The 21,417-nt window shown below is 38.3% G+C and overlaps 3 protein-coding genes across 5 annotated transcripts in view; all 3 read right to left on the bottom strand.

Annotated features, from left to right (window-relative positions):
* Positions 1-21,417, bottom strand: part of LOC125006318 (myelin-oligodendrocyte glycoprotein-like) — a 126,673-nt gene that overhangs the window by 30,163 nt on the left and 75,093 nt on the right. The gene's annotated exons all lie outside the window — the stretch shown is intronic.
* The window catches only part of LOC125016019 (butyrophilin-like protein 2), a gene marked incomplete at its 3' end in the record, with an annotated part of 80,320 nt that overhangs the window by 55,018 nt on the left and 3,885 nt on the right, over positions 1-21,417 (bottom strand). The window lies entirely within an intron of this gene.
* LOC125016138 (lamin-A-like) overlaps positions 2,168-21,417 on the bottom strand; it is a 35,069-nt gene continuing 15,819 nt past the window's right edge. The window contains exons 1-9 of one of the 3 annotated variants that reach the window (XM_047598370.1): positions 21,249-21,308; positions 21,065-21,159; positions 20,648-20,959; positions 19,995-20,042; positions 19,868-19,918; positions 16,422-16,508; positions 15,852-15,950; positions 15,614-15,721; positions 2,168-2,794 (exon numbers count right to left, since the gene is read on the bottom strand). In XM_047598370.1, the coding sequence (XP_047454326.1) occupies positions 2,648-2,794; positions 15,614-15,721; positions 15,852-15,950; positions 16,422-16,508; positions 19,868-19,918; positions 19,995-20,042; positions 20,648-20,782 (675 nt within the window). In that variant the 5' untranslated portion in view covers positions 20,783-20,959; positions 21,065-21,159; positions 21,249-21,308 and the 3' untranslated portion in view covers positions 2,168-2,647. Of the gene's footprint in view, positions 2,795-15,293; positions 15,490-15,613; positions 15,722-15,851; positions 15,951-16,421; positions 16,509-19,867; positions 19,919-19,994; positions 20,043-20,647; positions 20,960-21,064; positions 21,160-21,248; positions 21,309-21,417 lie in introns of those variants that run through there. The other 2 variants (XM_047598386.1, XM_047598378.1) reach the window with 2 other exon arrangements.

Below are 21,417 nucleotides of genomic sequence, written 5' to 3'. Positions count from 1 at the left end.
AGCCCACGTTGCTCTTTGTTCTGTGTAATATCTTTGTGTAGATGCATTGTGTTTTCCACTGTCGTCCTGCACAGTTTTGTGTCTTCTGCTCGAGTTTGCACACGTGCACTTTATCTTCAGTCTCTTGTATCGTTTTCAGTGTTGTGTCTTCATGCAGCTCCATGGTCCCAGAGGGACGTCCTCTCATTTCACTATGTGCTGCACCTGTTATTTAAAGTTGAAATGACATTAAAAAAACACAACTTTTCACCTCCTTTCACATCATCTCATGTTTTTAATGATCAATTCTGATGAGTCTTCCGATATTAAATAATTGTTTCTGTTGATTTACGTTCAGATTTATTTCCTAGTTCACAGCTACAAGGAGAGACTCTTTTTAAAGTCTCATTATTAATGAACAGACGTCACTGGTTTGTGATTAATGGCTCCAACTAGTTGTAACAGTTGTCATAAATAATAAAATAAACCATTGAGAACAAAACAGTTTTTTGAACCAGGCTGTAAACATGTTTAATGATGCTGGAAAGTTGGGCTTTTTAACATGGGGGTCTATGGGGATTTGCTCCCTTTTGGCGCCTCTAGTGACCTCTCGACGAACTGCAGTTTTTTGAACTTCCTCATGGGCTTCAACACTCAGAGCTGGAAGTCGCTGCTTGATCTGGACACTTGATGTTCAGTGGAAGGTCTGAACAGGACTAAATGGAAGTATATTAAGTGTTTGTGAATGTCTCGTTTTTGTGTTGCTTCCAAGTGAACAAATGAAACACATCTTCATGTGACTACAGTCTGCTGTTCTAGTATGTGATTCCTCTTCTTGGTTCTCTTCCTGATTTTGGGTTTGTGAAGTGTGTACAACGCGTGGAGGTTAAAAGGTAATTTACCGTCTGTCAGCTCGTAAAATTACCAGACGTGAGGAGACAAGTTTCCTTTGTTATGAATGTGGGTTCTTGGGGATGAGAACCAAATATAAGGAGACTGTGAGAGCTGAACGAGAGAGAGGGGATTTACAACTGGTCAGAAGATCTCTCAGAAATTTCACTGTCATCTCCTGCAGCTGTGTCCTGAGTCAGGATGGTACTAAAGCCTTGTGTTAACTTCTCAGCTGTTCAGACAAACGTCTTCTTGGTGTCCTCAAGCGTCTAAAGTGCCTTGTGTACTTTAAAGGCACTGTAGAAATTTATTAAGTTAAGAAAGTTATTATTATTATTCACTTAATGCTGTGCAATAAATAAATACACAGTAAATAACAGGCTCTCAACAAAAAGAAAATCAAGATCTGAATGGAGCTAAATGGAAGTAAATTAACCCTGATGACTTCCTCACATTTACTACCTCTGGACACCTTTGTGGCAAAAATGTACACACATAAAAAAAAAAACAGCCATAAAATCCTCATATATCAATATTTTTTTCCATTTTTTCTCCATAAATCACTTGAACAACTTCAGTCCTGCTCAAAACCAGCAGGTCAAACCTTCAGACTGACATTTAAAGAGTTAAAATCCTGAAACTTTTTTGAAGTTGTTCTAATGACTCATGAAAAAAGTAGAAAATAATATTGAAGTGTGAGGATTTTATGGACGTTTCTTTATGTGTGAACATTTTTGCCACAAAGGGACAAAATGCATCATGAGAGTATGAACGACATGTGAACGTAAAAGACACTGGATTTCAAAAGTTTGGCTAAAGAGAAGAGTCAGAGGTTTGCATAAGGCTTTAGTGTTTGTGATGGCTTCATATTATATTTGTGTTGTTTCTTTGTTCAGTCGTTTCCAAGTCAAATGAAACACATCTTCGTGTGACTACAGTCTGCTGTGGTGTTTTCCTACATGAAAACCTTCATTAACATCCCCTGCAGCTGTGTCCTGAGTCAGGATGAGACTAAAGCCTTGTGTTAACTCCTCAGCTGATCAGATCAGATTTGTCTCAGTTTCCTCGAGCCTCTGACTCATCGTCCAACGTATGTTATCAGGGTGGATATCTGTCTCATCTGACCTCCGTCTGGTTCTTATCACATATTTCACTCATTCCTCAGTTCATGCTGTGCAGTCATTCCTGAAGTGTTACATGCTCTTTGCATCAGACTCTCAACAACAAGCTCCAACAGGGTTTTTATTTTATTTTTTTATTTTATTCATTATCAACAACAAAAACAAAGTCAGTGGTTGTTTCCTCTCATCAGCGTTTATGTTGGATTCAGGTCAAGACTTTGACCCAGTTTCTCTTCACATTCAGCTCATGGACTCTGATTGGATCTTTAAATGAACTTCTAATCCTAGAGGTTCTCCTCACTGATGTAATACTGGTTCATGTTCTTGAATAAGCAAATACAGAGTTAAAATAACGAGTCTTTAAAAACAAAAGTATGTCTTTTTAAAATTGTAATCACATTTAAGCCTCTCATTACAATCAACTATGTAAAAAAGTAGAATTAAAACACTCACATATTAATTCTGTCAGATTTTAACAACATAAAACACTGACGTCATCCTGTAAAAGTCTTTAAACAAACCAACGTTCACATCAAACTTGACTAATCCAATAAAATGGAGCCAAGTGGTTCCAGAGACTTTCTCTGCAGTGTGTGGTTTCTGCAGGAAGATCTGAGTCGTGCTGTTTCTCATCTATAATGTTGCTGTTTGCTGGATTACTGAACTTTATTGAAGGAGTTCAACTGGGAACTATTCCACTGCAGAAAGACATGGACTCTGTCTCCAGACTTCCAGGACTTCAGGTCCTCCCACACCAGGTCAGCAGGGCCAGCAAAACTCTCGTCATAGTCTGGACCGTATAACTGTAAATGTAGTAAATCCAAAGGTCACAGAGTCACAGTCAGAAAATAATAATTAGAAAAAGTGAAGGAAAAGTATGAAAATTGAAAATATAACAACATCAATGAAACATCTACAAAGACTCACAGTAACAGACTTTCCAGCCCTGAGTTCCATTGATGGATCAAATGTGTATGTGATGGGTTCACTATTGTTGATCTGGACTTTTAACTGACGTCCTCCCAGTGGTTTGTCCTGCAGGACGGAAATGAAACACAAGAAGAAGAATGAGACACAGAGACAGGAACAAATGAATTTTGGTGTCTATTAAACCTGTTGAATTAATATTTTCTATAAAAAAAATAAATAAATAAAACAACATCACCTGATCAGACTTGTTTTTCAGACGGATATGTTTGCAGTATGGATCAACCTCCACATCGATGTCTCCTGACGTCTCCTGACTGTCTGAGCTGCTGCTGTTCTGTGTTTGTTCAGGTTTGGGAGGAGACGACATCCACAGATTAGTCCTTTCACATCAGTCAGCTTCATGTTCTATCTCTCAATCATTCAGACTTTATTAGTGAAGCACCTCAGTCTCCAGTTTCCTCTTCAGTGTCTCCACTTCTTCCTCAGCTCTTTCTCTTTTCTTCTCCTCCTCTTTGAGCTTCTTCTCCCACTGAGAGTGAAGTCACATAAAGAGACATGATGAGAAACATTTACTTTGATTGAGGAACATGACAAACTGATTTGGTTCTAAACTACTTCCTTATTATGGAATTTAAAGATGTGGATTCAACATGAACCTCTGTTTCCAGCTCCTTTGTTTCTCTCTGATGTTTCTCTTCCTGTTGGTTGATCTGCTTCATTAACTGGTAGAAAGAAGAGATGAAGACAGATTTCATTCCTGATCAATTCTGTTTAGTGTTTCTCTGAAATGTCATCAAGTCTTGTTCATGATGTTTCCTCTGAGTGGATTTCAATGTTTTCTTTCTCAACTATTAATTGAAGTGATTCAACATTTATTTCATTTATTCTTATTGATATCAATTAAATAGTTTTTGCTTCATATTTTATTTGTAATAAACATTGAATTATAAAGTTCTGCAGGTTGATGTTTGTGTGAGTTTGCTCTTCACCTCATCTTTTGTCTCCTCCATCTCTTTGTTTCTTGTCTCCATCTTCTTCTTCAGCTTCTTCTTCTCCTCTTGAAGCTTCTTCTTGTCACCAGTTAGTTTTTCCAGCTGAGGAGAGAGAAGACAGAAAGAGGAGATGAGATTAACAACAGACCTCCTTCATGAATGTTCTTTTCTCTTTTCTTCTCATGTGAATCAATGAGAGGAAACAAATAAAATCCTTCTTGTGGTTCATGGATCTTGGGATCAGTTCTAGATAGAGAGACTTTAAAATCTGTCTTTCTGCTCTTAGTCAACATCCACGTTGTTCTGTTTTAATTTCATTTCATCAGAGATGTTTATTGATTTATTAATTAAGTCACTTATTTTACCTGGATACCAGTCATGTTGTAGCCTGACAATAATAGTTTCTTCTTTTTTTTGTAAGCAAGAGCTCTCTGACTTATAACCCTACAAAAAGGATGTTTAAGTATAAAACTTAACAACCAACAACAAAAAACGATTTGATGATTCTCAGGAGAAACAGACAAACCTCAGTCTCCAGTTTCCTCTTCAGTGTCTCCACTTCTTCCTCAGCTCTTTCTCTTTTCTCCTCCTCCTCTTTGAGCTTCTTCTCCCACTGAGAGTGAAGTCACATAAAGAAACATGATGAGAAACATTTACTTTGATTGAGGAACATGACAAACTGATTTGGTTCTAAACTACTTCCTTATTATGGAATTAAAAGATCTGGATTCAACATGAACCTCTGTTTCCAGCTCCTTTATTTCTCTCTGATGTTTCTCTTCCTGTTGGTTGATCTGCTTCATTACCTGGTAGAAAGAAGAGATGAAGACAGATTTCATTCCTGATCAGTTCTGTTTAGTGTTTCTCTGAGATGTCATCAAGTCTTGTTCATGATGTTTCCTCTGAGTGGATTTCAATGTTTTCTTTCTCAACTATTTATTGAAGTGAATCAACATCATAATATATATATTTCATGCTCCACTTTTAAATCTCAACATTTGCATTTTTCATGGTAATATTTTTTTGTTTAGTTGTTTTTGAGTAATTTTTATCTCTTTTTGTCTTCTTTGCCTTTTATTATTTTTATTGTGTTTCCACTTTGTCCTCTCCTGTTTTCTTCCATTTCTACTAATGTGTAGTTTTTATTTCTTGACTGGTTCTTTCTTCCTGTTGTTGGTTTTCTCAGTCTCTGGTGTTTCCTCTCCTACCATAGAGTTTCCACAGTTCTAGCTCTTCTTTTAATGAATGCTGTTCTTATTCACACATTATTAAGGTGTGTGTCTGTGGTGGTGATAAAACTCTTTGTGCTGCATTTTGTATGAAAAGTAATTAAAGTGTGATTGATGGTTTATTGATCAGTGTGTACTGGCTCTAATGTGCCTCTGGCTCTTCAATGGTGATATGTACTTGTTTGCATCATTGACCCTGTGTGTGTATAGGTGTGTATATGTATATGAATGTATACATGTATGTGTATGTATTATTATTTATTCTCATTTATCACATGTATTTAGTCTTTATTCTATGTCTGCAGCACCATCTATGGGTGAGACATGGTATTTTTACCTGTGGTTCCTCAGCCTGTTCACCCGGTGTGTGATTACCTGATCTACTGAAGACGATTCTATGCTCAGAGCTGAAGAAGACACATGGGTTGTATCTCAGTGTGTCCCACTGATGTTTTAAACATTTCATCATGAAATAACCATCTCAATAAAGGCTAGAAGGAGATATACAATTAGATTTAAATGTCTTTTTGATCTCGTCTGTTTCTATTTGTCCATGTCAGACTGGTTTAGTTGATCTGAAGGAGGTATTGATATGAAGAATCTACTTTGAATGATGTGGGTGAATAAACTACTTCTCTCTCCATGTCTATGAGTTTGTTCTTCACCTTCTGTTTTAGCTCCTCCATCTCTTTGTTTCTGGTCCACATCTCTTTGTTTCTGGTCCACATCTCTTTGTTTCTAGTCTCCATCTCCTCCTGCAGCTTCTTCTTCTCCTCCTTAAGTTCATTGACCTGAGAAGAGGAGAAAATCTGCAGTTGTATAATTTTACCAGTAGATGGAGTAAAGTGTTCTTATGTGTTGTGTTGTGTTGTGTTCTTATGTGTTTTGTTGTGTTGTGTTCTAATGTGTTGTGTTGTGTTCTTATGTGTTGTGTTCTTATGTGTTCTTATGTGTCATGTTGTGTTGTGTTCTTATATGTTGTGTTGTGTTCTAATGTGTTGTGTTGTGTTGTGTTCTTAAGTGTTGTGTTGTGTTCTTATGTGTTGTGTTGTGTTCTCATGTGTTCTTATGTGTTGTGTTGTGTTGTGTTGTGTTCTTATGTGTTTTGTTCTTATGTGTTGTGTTGTGTTCTTATGTGTTGTGTTCTTATGCGTTGTGTTGTGTTGTGTTCTTATGTGTTGTCTTGTGTTCTTATGTGTTCTTATGTGTTGTGTTCTTATGTGTTCTTATGTGGTGTTATGTGTTGTGTTCTTATGTGTTGTTATGTGTTATGTGTTGTGTTCTTGTGTGTTGTGTTCTTGTGTGTTCTTATGTGTTGTTATGAGCTTGTTCTTCACCTCATCTTTTATCTCCTCCGTCTCTTTGTTTCTGGTCTCCATCTCCTCCTGCAGCTTCTTCTTCTCCTCCTTTAGTTCATTGACCTGAGAGGAGGAGAAAACCTGCAGTTGTATCATTTCACCAGTAGATGGAGCAAAGTCACAGTTGTGTTGATCAGAGGTCAGTCCTCAATAACACAACAATAGTGTTTATGTGTGTGTCTCTACATGTTTCTCCATCTCTTCAGTCTTGTTCTTCAGTTCTTCTTTGGTTTTCTGCAGCTCTTCTTCAATCTTCTCATATTTCTCTGTCAGCTATCAGACAGACAGATGGATGATGATCAGTCAGCAGGTTTACTGATCAAACTTTCTTCAAACTCATCAATCTAAACCTTTAATCTTTTACTTCTTTTCTCTTACATCTTTTGTTTCTTCTAAAACCTTCATCTTCACTGTTTCCTCTGTCAGGATCTTTTCTCCTCTTTCAGCTTCATCTCTGGATCTTTTCTTGGTTTCTGTGTAAAATCAAAGCAGCTGAATCCAACTAGAAAAGATGTTTGCTGGTATTTTACATCATTAATGTGGTGACTCATCTGTAACTTACTGGTTCTATTTTGTCTCCACACAAAGAAGACACATGCTAAAATAACCATGATGCTAACAGCTAAGCTAACAGCCAAACCAGCGTTGATGGGAACAGCAGAACTGAAGAAATCATCTGAAATGAAAACACACAGAGTTACATGACATTTCTACACAATCACACACAAACTGTGTCAAACTACAATCATGTCATGGTCCGTTCTCTAAGTGTGTTCTACCTGGAACATGTATGTGAGCCTCTCTGGTCTGGTGGATGTTGTTCTGTTGGACACTACAAGTGAAGCTGTTGTTGTGTCTCTTGTCCACAGTCACTCTGCTGCTGACAGTATAGAGGTCATCAGGACCTCTGACTGTCTCTGGAGGTCCAGTAGAGAGCAGGTTTCCCTCAGCGTCCAGCACAACAACCTCAGGCTCTGGATACCAGCCTCTGGATTCACACTGTAACACCACTCCTCCTCTGTCTCTGTCCATCCCTGATAAACTGATGACGGGTGAGGAGACAGGAACTGATGCTGAGGACAAGGAAGAAGAAATGTCATCTTTAGGTATTTATGTTCCTGTTACCTCCTGAGGTCTTGACCAGAGGATGAGAGGAGTAGAATAAGAGAAAATAGTTCCCAGGAGAAGGAACACATCACAGAGACTGGTTACCATGTGTTAAATAACAATTAATTAATCAAAAACAACACTAATAAAAAGCCTAACTGAAAATGCTGGTCGCCAACGAAACAAAACACCACACCCAACAATCACAAAAAAAAACTAGAAACACAACCCCAGCTTGTGGGAAACCACAGGATTGCCCCACAGGAGAAAACTAATTAAAAAGCCTCCACACCTGGTGGAAAAAGACACGAATGATTAATAAACACTGTTCTCCAACACAGAGGATAGGTTTGTTTCCACTTGACTGTGCATATATTCAACACAGCAGAAAAGCACCTTCTCCAAGAGACTCAGACAACGTTGTTTGTCCTTGAAGATCGATGATTTTGGGGGTGAGGTCTGATCATTTTGTCATTGAAAGCATGGTGATCAAAGCTGAGTTTATTGACCAGATATTTGAAAATGTCCACTCATTCAACTATCTGAATCATGATCAGCTGATCACAAACACAACACAACAACTACAGCGTCACCAGAGCCGTGACACCCCCTCCAAGATACAAACCAATTAAACTTGTTTGGACACAAAAGAAATAAACTACCAACTGTGGCAGAAAAGGTCGACATTCATAATTAACGTTCTCACCACACCAACAGGACAGAGCATCATGTCCACGTTCAAGGTAAAGACTCATTACATCCTGCTACTGTTCATCTGGGAGATAGGACACACAAGACTCAGCCTCACACAGGAACTCTGTCACTGTGGGCCCTACCGCCTGATGGACCGCCTTAAGGTCAAACCACCCTTTCATCTACTCCTGAGAGGTAGAGAGTGACTCCTTTGCAAGTGAAGAAGCAGTAAGCGAGTTCTACACCGAGCCATAAAATCAAGGATGTTTGTCTTGAAAGAAGAACTGGCTGTAAACTGCTCCCACATTTGCTGTCACACCTCCACATTGTGGCCAAACACCAGCTGAGATGGGCTGAAAACAAGACATTCCTGGTTTGTGTCAGGGATCACAAACACAAAGGGCAAACCCTCATCCCAACCTGTACGTGTCTCAAAACAATACTTCTGTAGCTTCACTTTCAGAGTCTGATGCCACTACTCCAACAGACCCTGTGACTCTGGGTGGTATGAACTGCTCAGAGTGTGATGCACCTAAAACCTGCAATGTTTGTTGAAAGGTTCTTAAAAGACAATTCATGCCTTGATCAATCGGCACAACACGTGACAAACCAAACCAAACCTGTGATGTAATTTTGTGGCATGACCTCAAGAAAATGGGTGGACGAACACATCGTTGTCAACAGGGATTGATTAACGGACTTAACTTTTGGCAATGGACCAACACAGTCTACGATCATGTGTTCAAAAGGGGGACCTTCCTGACTGGGTTTACTGGTCAACTGGCAGGTTTGGCAAGTCCTGTAGAAACGCTACATATCTGCCTTTAACCTTTGTCACCTTCTGTTTGTTAAAGGGAATATTTTTATCAACATCAAGTAGATGTTTGTGGCATATTTCCCTCATACAGTTCTAACACTAGCTATTAGCTCTAGCTCCCACATTCTCACTGTGGTGTCCACCTCTAAGTTTTTCAGCTCAAGTCTCTTCCTTCTCCTTCTCCCACAGGAAACCTTCACCCTTCACCCATAAATGTTCCACTGAAATCCTTTTCTAGAGAGATAAAGACTAAAACAGTCCTGAAGTTGTACATCATGTCGTCACTCACCAACATGTAGCTGAACAAAAGTCTCCTTTTCCAGTGATGGAATAAAACATTTGTATTTTCCCTCATCAGCGAGTTTCACTTTGGAGAGTTTCAGTGAAATGTTTCCTTTCGTCAGCTCATCAATGAACAGAGATGTTCTCCCTGTGAACAAATCATGGTTTTGACCTACAAGTTCCTGTTGGGAGCGCCAAACGTGGACAAATCTGGGCTCCAGATCAGGTCTCGCCCACTCCAACGTCCAATCAGTGACGTCTTCAGCAGACTGCAGGTAACATGGTAAAACCACATCTTCACCAAGAGTTGTTACTATTGGCTGAGATGAACCGATCAGTTCAGACTGACCTGGAAATCAGAGAGAGACTGTTTTAATATTTGTAGGGAATGTTAATATCACCAAAACTATCAGATCAATGTTCTAGAGTCTGTATAGGAACATTGTGTCCGATCAATTAGATAAACTAAAATGTCTCCTAGATTAGAGAGTAAAAAAACAATGATGGCAATGAAGTCATTCTGAACTCTTTCAACAACCATTAGACTAAAACTGGACCAAGAGTTTATAGAAATACCACAAAGCTCGCAGAGGTTCTACAGAGGTTCTAGGTTCTTAAAATGGAAAATATTACAGATTCCCACTACATTAGGAAATGTACACGCAATTCAACCCTACTTATTGTGTGTTATTTATATGAATATCATCGTATTCTAACTTTGTGCACATTATAGAATCCATACAAAATAGCATCAGGGAAAGGAGTCACCAAGCCATGTTTGATATCAGAATGAAGCTACCTGTCTCTACTAAATACTAGATACTATACTATATTGTGTTTATTATCTTTCTTCCCACTACGGCAGAGAGGAGCAGAGTGAATTGTGTTTACTGATGTGTACCAGTCAGATTGTCCCCGTGTTTACAGGGCTCTTAGTTCTTAACTAAAACATTCAAATTAGCAAGAACCAAACTCATTTCAAATAAAATACATTTCAACAGTGAGACACTGACAACAAACACAACACACACATTGTTTGATCTAGTTACCAGCAGTGAATGACTTATTACTTTCAGTCCTGAGTTAACGTTTTATTTGGGTCTAATTTACCTTCACAGACGTGCAACACCAACACCATGAGAGATGAGAAGTGAAAGGTCAAGTATAGTTCATCCATCTGGAAAAGAATCACAAAGATCTGGAAGTGAAGAACAAAAATATATTAATGCCAAAGAACCATATGATTAACAAAATAAAAAAGGACAAAACAGGCTGAGTGTCAGCCAGGGATGTTTTTTTATTATTATTTAACCCTAACCCTAGAGATACTAAGGAGTGGGCTAACAAAATGGTGAGATGATTAATTCCATGGCAGGTGTAGCACCCGGATACTCGTGTGAACTGTAAAGGGTTTATACATGGAAGTAGATTCCACCAGTAGAGAAACCCAACCACCACTTTACTCTACTGGAAACACTTTGCTCCATTTTCCACAAACAAACCTTAACTACAGTCGACCAAATGTTGACACTCACCAATAAATACATTCATGTATCAGGTAACTAAAGTCAGACTTTGACCATGAACAACCGTTCACTCTTATCTCGTTGGTCACAGTGCCTCTACAAATCCCGACATGTCATTGTTTTATACTTTCACTTTTATAAAACCTGTCTTTTCTCTGCTATATGTCTCTGTCTCTGTTACATACCGATCAGGAAGCTGGTTCTGACTCCATCAGAGGAGGAAGGTTGAGGGACGTCTGGAGGAGAGGACCCACAAGAGGACGATCGACAGAGACACAAATAAATAAAAGGACAAAAGAAGGAAACAAAATAAGCAGGAGGAAATGGAGGCAAAGAAATCTTTGGATCCAACTACCTGAAACAGGCTGGGTGAGTGCTCAGTGACAGACGCTGATTGGGTAGACTCTAAAAACAAACACGCCCACATCAACTCAGCTGTTAACGGACGAAGTCTCATACTTTCACTTTTGTGCCTCTACAGTGAGTTTAGATGCTGCATATGTGAACCCTGCTGTCAGGATAGTTTAATTCATTCACATCATCAGCAAAGATGATGAATTAAATTACTACAAAGATTGTCAGAACTAATGTGTTTACAAACACAAACAGAATTCATGCTCAAAGAATGCATTGGAATTCAGTTCATGTGTGGACATTTTTTTTTCTCACTGATACAAAACATACAAATAAACTCAAGTTTCTACCAGTGATGAACGGGCCCTCACACCCTCCTGACTGAGCTGGACCCTCGTCCAGACTCTACAAAGTCTGTAGGACAAGTTCATTGAAATACAACGTCTGAAAATGGACCCAAGAGAAATATTTGTATCTCTTGGAGGATTACAGACATGAGTAGTTTACAGACATGTCCGGTGCTGCTCAGACATTTTTACATGGGCCTCCAGAAGAAAGTGTTTTACATTGTGAATAAAGCTTCATGAGCTTTGAACAACAGTTCACTCAAATTCAGCACAACAGACAAAAAAAGAAGCCGATATCCCCAACTGCATGTTACATGTTCTTATGGCTTCATGTCATCACATTTGTGGTGGATCTGGGGTCTGTTTCACAAAGCAGGTTTAGTGAAAACTGAGTTTATTCACCCTGAAATGAGGAAACTCTGAGTTTTCCTTTCACAAAGGGAGGTAAGTCAAACCAGAGAAAGCGGGCTAACTCTAGCCTGTTTCAGAGAGAGAGATAACTTAAGCTCTCGGTCAGTTACCGTAGTAACAGACTCTATGAACCTAACCTGGTCAGGACCTGGTTTTACTCATTGAACCTGGAGTTTCTCTCTGTCTCCGCCCTCTTTCAGCCACAGACGCCATTTGATTTCCTCTTTCATTCAATCAGCAGGTGAGTTTTGGCAAAGTCTTGTTCTGACGTCTGTCAGAAATCATTAAAAAAATCAGAGTCAGTAGCTCTGTCAGAAGTCCATTAGGACCAGTAGGAGGCGACTTTTTTCACCAACATGTCCTTTTTACAATGATCCCGCGGATGAAGGTGCAGCATTACTGCACAGAGAATTAAATATTCATCGGAGATGTTTTCAGACTGCGCATTGATGTTTTTAGCATTTCCAGACAATTATCTTTTTGAGCCGAACCATCAGAATCTGTTGGGACAAAAGAAAAATAGACAAATAAATAATTGTATGAATAGACCTTAAAAAATATCTATAGGCCTATAACATTTTATAAAGATGCTTGTGTGTTGGGGGGTGGACTCAGAGGATGAGCTCCTCCAGGGATTCCCTCAGACACTGGCCTCCAATATTCTGGCTTAGGGCTCCTCTGCCTCCGTTAGAGGTGGAGGTGCTGGACCACCACCCATCTGCCTTCTTTCTGTTGGCTGAGTAGAAGTCTGTGTTAGTTTAAACAGCCTGAATTATTTAACAGAACATGATGTAGACGAGAAGACATTTATGTGTGTGAAAACAGCATCATGTTGGGGATAAATTAAGTGCACAGTCAAATAGCCACTTAATATTTACTTTACAGTGTAAAACATGATCAGAATGAGGTCCCTCCAGGCCGAGGTGTGACCTGTTTGAACAATGTTTTTATATTTCATCTTAAACTGCGGGATTACACCTAAGATATAAATGAATATGCTCCCATTCAAGCAGATTCCCCAGTAATATTATTGTGATTGTAAAGGACCACATTTAAACTTACGCACTGACCTGAACAGCAATGTTCTCCTACGCCGTCTCCCTCTCTTTTGCACTTCTTTCTAAAAATGTGTTGAAACTCTCCGTATCAGCGCATTAGGATTTCCACTTCGTACCGCTCCTCTTCCCCGTTGCCATGGTGACACGTTGAATCATGGCTCCATTGATGCTGTTTTTTTTTATAGTTGTGGTGCACGCGCTTAACTCCGGGTCAAACTACTCCGAGTTGATTAAACCAACTCAAATCCGTCGTTCTGAACCAGGAAACTCAGAGTTTTTCTAACTCAGAGTTCAGGATTAGACTCAGAGTTTGTTGAACCTGCTTTGTGAAACAGACCCCAGGTCAGTTCACTGTCAGGTTTAGAATATTGAGGTGGTAGGAGGCGAGGACCCAAATGCAGCACAAATGAGGCAGGCAGGACTCCAGGGGAAAAGGGCTATTTAATAATTAACAAAAGGTGCTGCACACGGCATGAAAATACAAAAATCAAAAAGGATCATGACATAGCATGGAGACAAGGACCGTGGCATGGAGAAAACAACACTAACAACACAACAGAGAACAAAGGGAAAGCAGGGCTACAAATACACAAGACACAGGTGAAACTAATGAGGGCGATCACACCAGGAGAAAGCAACCAACACGCACAAGGCAACACAGACAGGAAATCTGAAACTTAACAAAACAGGAAACACAAAACATGACACAGACATGACAGAAACACAAGGAGGCAAGACAGGCAGGAAACTAAGAAACATGACAAAATAAAACAGGAAACTCCAAAACATGATCCACAGAAGAAAAGACAGAGACAGAACCATGACATTCACTGACTCTCTTTCTCCTGAAGGTGGTGCTATGACCATCCCTGAACGTGGCCTCATAAATACATTCAATGCTCTGACTCCTGTCAAACATGTTCAGCAACATTAGCCAACGTGGATGTGAATTATGTCAACGTCCTGTTTTTATGGGGAACTCTAAAGTGTGAGGTGATGTAACGTCCAGACCGTGTGACAGAGACTCAGGTTTTAAGACATTTTTAACCATTTAACCATTTTTAACCAACAGTTTGAACCATCTAGCAAAATGGCCGACGTCCTGTTGGTTTCAGTGAATCTTAGCAGGACACATGTGTGCATGGAATTTCATGGCCATGAATAAAATGTAGTTCATGGGGCTTTTATTTATTTATTTATTTATTTCAACCTGATGGTAAATGCAGCAAAATGACGACATTTTCACCAGAAATTGCAGAATCTCAGAATCAAAATCCTCTTCATGGCCACGTATGTTTGGACATATGAGGAATTTGTTGTGGTGGTTGGGACAATAAACATGAGACAGAATCTCCTGAACTGTCCTGACTGTTTAAACGTGTTAAGTCTGAGTATATTCAGGAAACAAAGAAAGACATAAACACACTATGCTTCATTTTGACCAGTTTCTTTCTGATTATCTTTATTACAATTTGTGTTGAACTCATTGTGTGTCTCTGTTGTGTTGGATGACATTTGGTACAAGAGCTGAATTTGTCTTTAACTGCTGAATGTGTTTGTCCTGTTTATTTTGTGTTAACAGCATCAGTCTCTAGCCTGAGAATTTATACGTATCCACTCCATTGAACACAAGAGGAACTTCTCACTTCTTTCAAGAATAAAACTACACAGACAACTTTTGTTTTGTGTGTGTTGGTCATGGTTCAGTCCTGTATCCTTAATCCTCATCCGCTACCGGTACCAGGGTCTGTATCCTCACCCCAGAGTTACATACAAAAAATATAAATAATAACCAAACATAGAGAACTGGCAGTTTTAAGTTTTTATTTTAATATTGTATATAATATATTTAAGTGCATTGTTTATCACACACACCAGTCAATAAATGGAAGAGTATATCTTCATTTATTCAATTGTAAGAACATTTAAGCTTCTCAATGTAAATGTGAAAAATCTGTATCATTATCTAGTTCATAAATGATCATATGTCTTTATTATATAAATATTTACAGTCCAACGTGTCAAAAAACAAAGGTAAAGCACTCACATATTAATTCTGTCAGATTTTAACAACATAAAACACTGACGTCATCCTGTAAAAGTCTTTAAACAAACCAACGTTCACATCAAACTTGACTAATCCAATAAAATGGAGCCAAGTGTTTCTAGAGACTTTCTCTGCAGTGTGTGGTTTCTGCAGGAAGATCTGAGTCGTGCTGTTTCTCATCTATAATGTTGCTGTTTGCTGGATTTCTGAACTTTATTGAAGGAGTTCAACTGGGAACTATTTCACTGCAGAGAGACCTGGACTCTGTCTCCAGACTTCCAGGACTTCAGGTCCTCCCACATCAGGTCACCAAGTACTGCATAATACTCACTGTCTGGATGGCAGAACTGTAAATGTAGTAAATCCAAATGTCACAGAGTCACAGTCAGAAAATAATAATTAGAAAAACTGAAGGAAAAGTAAGAAAATGGAAAATATAACAACATCAATGAAACATCTACAAAGACTCACAGTAACTTTGTCTCCAGCCTTGAGTTTCATTGATGGATGAAATGTGTATGTGATGGGTTCACTATTGTTGATCTGGACTTTTAACTGACGTCCTCCCAGTGGTTTGTCCTGCAGGACGGAAATGAAACACAAGAAGAAGAATGAGACACAGAGACAGGAACAAATGAATGTTGGTGTCTATTAAACCTGTTGAATCTATATTTTCTATGAAAAGAAATGACTCTTAAATCAACATCACCTGATCAGACATGTTTCTCAGACAGATAAACTTGTAGTCGTCATTAACCACCACATCGATGTCTCCTGACGTCTCCTGACTGTCTGAGCTGCTGCTGTTCTGTGTTTGTTCAGGTTTGGGAGGAGACGACATCCACAGATTAGTCCTTTCACATCAGTCAGCTTCATGTTCTATCTCTCAATCATTCAGAGAACTTTTCATCATTAAACATAAATGTGATGAGGAGGTAGGACCTAGAACATGAGGAGCTTTAGAAACCAATCAAAGACAGACAGACAATGACAAGTCTTTCTGCTCTTAGTTAACATCATGTTTCTAGTGGGAGGTTTGGCTGTTTTCAGGAAGGATGTTTGTTAAAGTTGAATAAAAAGTTACAGCAGATGATTCTTAGTAAAAAAGAAGAACCTCTGAACTGGATTTCTCTCTCTGGAGAAACATGAAGAGAAACATTTAGTTTAGTTGTTGTTTGGATTTAAGTTGGAAACTACTCTCTGACTGAAAGTTGTTCATTAAATCTCTAATAATTTATGATTTAGGGGTTAAAGTCAGTAACTGTAAGAAATGATGAACCTCTGTGTTGTTGGTTTCCAGCTGCTCTTTGACATTTTGACATGTGTCTTGTTGTTGTTCCTCTTCTTGGTTGATCTGCTTCATTAACTGGAAAAAGAAAGAAGAGATGAAGAGATTTAATTTATTACACTCACTGATATGAACTCAATAGTTTTTGGTTCATATTTTATTTGAAATAAACATTAAATTAAAAAGTGTTGCAGTTTGTGTTTCTCTGTCTACATTCATGAGTTTATTCTTCACCTCATCGTTCTTCTCCTCTTCTTTGGGCTTATTTTGATCATCAACATGTTGTGTTGTATTCTTATGTGTTGTGTTTTATGTGTTGTGTTGTGTTCTTATGTGTTGTGTTCTTATGTGTTGTGTTGTGTTCTTATGTGTTGTTATGTGTTGTCATGTGTTGTGTTCTTACATGTTGTGTTCTTATGTGTTGTGTTCTTATATGTTGTGTTGTGTTCTTATGTGTTGTGTTGTGTTCCTATGTGTTGTGTTGTGTTTTATGTGTTGTGTTGTGTTTTATGTGTTGTGTTGTGCTCTTATGTGTTGTGTTGTGTTGTGTTTTGTTCTTATGTGTTGTGTTGTGTTGTGTTGTGTTCTTATGTATTGTGTTGTGTTCTTATGTGTTGTATTCTTATGTGTTGTGTTCTTATGTGTTGTGTTGTGTTCTTATGTGTTGTGTTGTGTTGTGTTTTTATGTGTTGTGTTCTTATGTGTTGTGATGTGTTGTGTTCTTATGTGTTGTGTTGTGTTCCTATGTGTTGTGTTGTGTTTTATGTGTTGTGTTGTGTTCTTATGTGTTCTTATGTGTTGTGTTCTTATGTGTTGTGTTCCTATGTGTTGTGTTCTTATGTGTTGTGTTGTGTTCTTATGTGTTGTGTTCTTACGTGTTGTGTTGTGTTCTTATGTGTTGTGTTGTGTTCTTATGTGTTGTTATGTGTTGTCATGTGTTGTGTTCTTATGTGTTGTGTTCTTACATGTTGTGTTCCTATGTGTTGTGTTGTGTTTTATGTGTTGTGTTGTGTTTTATGTGTTGTGTTTTGTTCTTATGTGTTGTGTTGTGTTGTGTTCTTATGTATTGTGTTGTGTTCTTATGTGTTGTATTCTTATGTGTTGTGTTCTTATGTGTTGTGTTGTGTTCTTATGTGTTGTGTTGTGTTGTGTTTTTATGTGTTGTGTTCTTATGTGTCGTGATGTGTTGTGTTCTTATGTGTTGTGTTGTGTTCCTATGTGTTGTGTTGTGTTTTATGTGTTGTGTTGTGTTCTTATGTGTTCTTATGTGTTCTTATGTGTTGTGTTCCTATGTGTTGTGTTCTTATGTGTTGTGTTCTTATGTGTTGTGTTGTGTCCTATGTGTTGTGTTGTGTTCTTATGTGTTGTTATGTGTTGTTATGTGTTGTCATGTGTTGTGTTCTTATGTGTTGTGTTCTTACATGTTGTGTTCTTACATATTGTGTTGTGTTGTGTTCTTATGTGTTGTGTTGTATTCTTATGTGTTGTGTTGTGTACTTGTGTGTTCTTATGTGTTGTGTTCTTGTGTGTTCTTGTGTGTTGTGTTGTGTTCTTATGTGTTCTTGTGTGTTGTGTTGTGTTCTTGTGTGTTCTTATGTGTTGTGTTCTTATATGTTGTGTTGTGTTCTTATGTGTTCTTATGTGTTGTGTTCTTATGTGTTGTGTTGTGTTCTTATGTGTTGTGTTGTGTTGTGTTCTTATGTGTTCTTATGTGTTGTGTTCTTATGTGTTGTGCGGTGTTGTGTTCTTATGTGTTCTTATGTGTTGTGTTCTTATATGTTGTGTTGTGTTCTTATGTGTTCTTATGTGTTGTGTTCTTATGTGTTGTGTTGTGTTCTTATGTGTTGTGTTGTGTTGTGTTCTTATGTGTTCTTATGTGTTGTGTTCTTATGTGTTGTGTTGTGTTGTGTTCCTATGTGTTCTTATGTGTTGTGTTCTTATGTGTTCTTATGTGTTATGTTGTGTTCTTATGTGTTGTGTTCTTTTGTGTTCTTATGTGTTGTGTTCTGTTGTGTACTTATGTGTTGTGTTCTTATGTGTTCTTATGTGTTGTGTTCTTATGTTTTCTTATGTGTTGTGTTGTGTTCTTATGTGTTCTTATGTGTTGTCTTGTGTTCTTATGTGTTGTGTTGTGTTCTTATGTGTTCTTATGTTTTCTTACGTGTTCTTGTGTGTTCTTGTGTGTTCTTGTGTGTTCTTGTGTGTTGTGTTGTGTTGTGTTCTTGTGTGTTCTCGTGTGTTCTCGTGTGTTGTGTTGTGTTCTTGTGTGTTTTTGTGTGTTGTGTTGTGTTGTTGTGTGTTGTATTGTGTTGTGTTCTTGTGTGTTTTGTTGTGTTCTTGTGTGTTCCTATGTGTTGTGTTGTGTTGTGTTGTATTTTTGTGTGTTCTTGTGTGTTGTGTTCTTGTGTGTTCTTGTGTGTTGTGTTGTGTTCTTGTGTGTTCTTGTGTGTTGTTTTGTGTTTTTGTGTGTTCTTGTGTGTTCTTATGTGTTGTGTTGTGTTGTGTTGTGTTGTGTTGTGTTCTCATGTGTTCTTATGTGTTGTGTTCTTATGTGTTGTGTTGTGTTCTTATGTGTTGTTATGTGTTGTGTTGTGTTGTGTTCTTATGTGTTGTGTTCTTATGTGTTGTGTTGTGTTCTTGTGTGTTCTTGTGTGTTGTGTTGTTATGTGTTGTTACGTGTTGTTATGTGTTGTGTTCTGGTGTGTTCTTGTGTGTTGTGTTGTGTTGTGTTCTTGTGTGTTGTGTTCTCATGTGTTCTTATGTGTTGTGTTCTTATGTGTTGTGTTGTGGTCTTAAGTGTTGTTATGTGTTATGTATTGTGTTGTTATGTGTTGTTATGTGTTGTGTTCTTATGTGTTGTGTTCTTATGTGTTGTTATGTGTTGTGTTGTTATGTGTTGTGTTGTTATGTGTTGTTACGTGTTGTTATGTGTTGTGTTCTTGTGTGTTCTTGTGTGTTGTGTTGTGTTGTGTTCTTGTGTGTTGTGTTCTTGTGTGTTCTTGTGTGTTGTGTTCTTGTGTGTTCTTGTGTGTTCTTGTCCTGTCCTTTCGTGTCGTGTCGTGTCGTGTCGTGTCGTGTCGTGTCGTGTCGTGTCGTGTCGTGTTGTGTTGTGTTGTGTTGTGGAGGTAGGACCCAAATAAAGACACCAGAGGAGGAAACAAAAGAAACTCAAAACTAACTGAAGCTGGATCAAAAAGTATTGGAGGTTATAAAATAACACAAATACAAACATAGATCAGATCCACAAACTAAAAAATCTAGACAAGAACTCAGGAACACGAAGGAACATGAGGAACTATCTCACAAATCTAACAAGCAGAGAGAAGATGTTGACCACCAACATCAACCTCCTTAGAACAAGACAATGATCTGAATATTAAATGAAACAGAAACACATTGAAATGAGAACAAACTAGAATCTGATAGAAACTACTAACCTCCTCCTTCAGTGACTCCACTTTCTTCTGATAGTTGTAGGGCTCTGTTAGCTGAGATGAATGAGGAATGATAACTATATGACTGAAATACAGATTGTATCATAGTTCTTATAATGTGGTCACTTACCCAGAATGACCTGATAGGCTTGGAAGCAGCAGCTTTGTTCTTCTCCAACTGGAAGAATTTATTAAAGTCAAATAAAAAGATTTTATCATCACTGATTCTATTTCTTCATGTCAGAATAAACAACACATTCAACATTTAACCTGAAGGACGTTTTCATATGAACAAGTCACTTTTCAGTCCTGTTGTAGACGTGTCCACATATTTCTGATCTATTGTTGTTTCTCCATCTTCCTGTGCTGGAGTAGATCTACACCACCAGGTTCCTCAGGAATGTGACTACAGTCTGTGAGGACCTAACACATCTGTCTGAACTGCTGCCACCAGGCAGACGTTACAAAGCCTCCACACCCCCACATCCACACTCAACAAGAGTTTCTCCTCCAGAGCTGTAGCTGCTCTAAACCAGTCCAACAAACTCTGTCTGACACACAACAAGTCAACAGTCTACAACCACCTAGACTAGAGGACACCTACACAACCCTGTACATGATATCTGGATATTCCACTGAGATATTCTCCATTACACACTCACATTTAAATATATATTTATGTTCATATTCTTATTTAATTCCCCTATAATAATGTTTTTCCCTACACTGTGATGTGTGTGAATAAACTACTTCTCTCTCCATGTCTATGAGCTTGTTCTTCACCTCATATTTTATCTCCTCCATCTCTTTGTTTCTGGTCTCCATCTCTTTGTTTCTGGTCTCCAACTCCACCTGCAGCTTCTTCTTCTCCTCCTTTAGTTCATTGACCTGAGAGGAGAAAACCTGCAGTTGTATCATTTCACCAGTAGATGGAGCAAAGTCACAGTCGTGTTGATTAAAGGTCAGTCCTCAATAACACAATGATAGTGTTTATGTGTGTGTCTCTACATATTTCTCCATCTCTTCAGTCTTGTTCTTCAGTTCTTCTTTGGTTTTCTGCAGCTCTTCTTCAATCTTCTCATATTTCTCTGTCAGCTATCAGACAGACAGATGGATGATGATCAGTCAGCAGGTTTACTGATCAAACTTTCTTCAAACTCATCAATCTGAACCTTTAATCTTTTACTTCTTGTCTCTTACATCTTTAGTTTCTTCTAAAAGCTTCATCTTCACTATTTCCTCTGTCAGGAGCTTTTCTTCTCTTTCAGCTTCATCTCTGGATCTTTTCTTGGTTTCTGTGTAAAATCAAAGCAGCTAAATTCAACTAGAAAAGACGTTTGCTGGTGTTTTACATCATTAATGTGGTGACTCATCTGTAACTTACTGGTTGTATTTTGTCTCCACACAAAGAAGACACCTGCTAAAATAACCATGATGCTAACAGCTAAGCTAACAGCCAAACCAGTGATGATGGGAACAGCAGAACTGAAGAAATCGTCTGAAATGAAAACACAGAGTTACATGACATTTCTACACAATCACACACAAACTGT

Source organism: Mugil cephalus, chromosome 1 (assembly GCF_022458985.1).
Source record: "Mugil cephalus isolate CIBA_MC_2020 chromosome 1, CIBA_Mcephalus_1.1, whole genome shotgun sequence".
Lineage (NCBI taxonomy): Eukaryota > Metazoa > Chordata > Actinopteri > Mugiliformes > Mugilidae > Mugil > Mugil cephalus.
The sequence above is the reverse complement of the archived record's forward strand: the minus strand, read 5'-3'. Positions and strand labels throughout refer to the sequence as shown.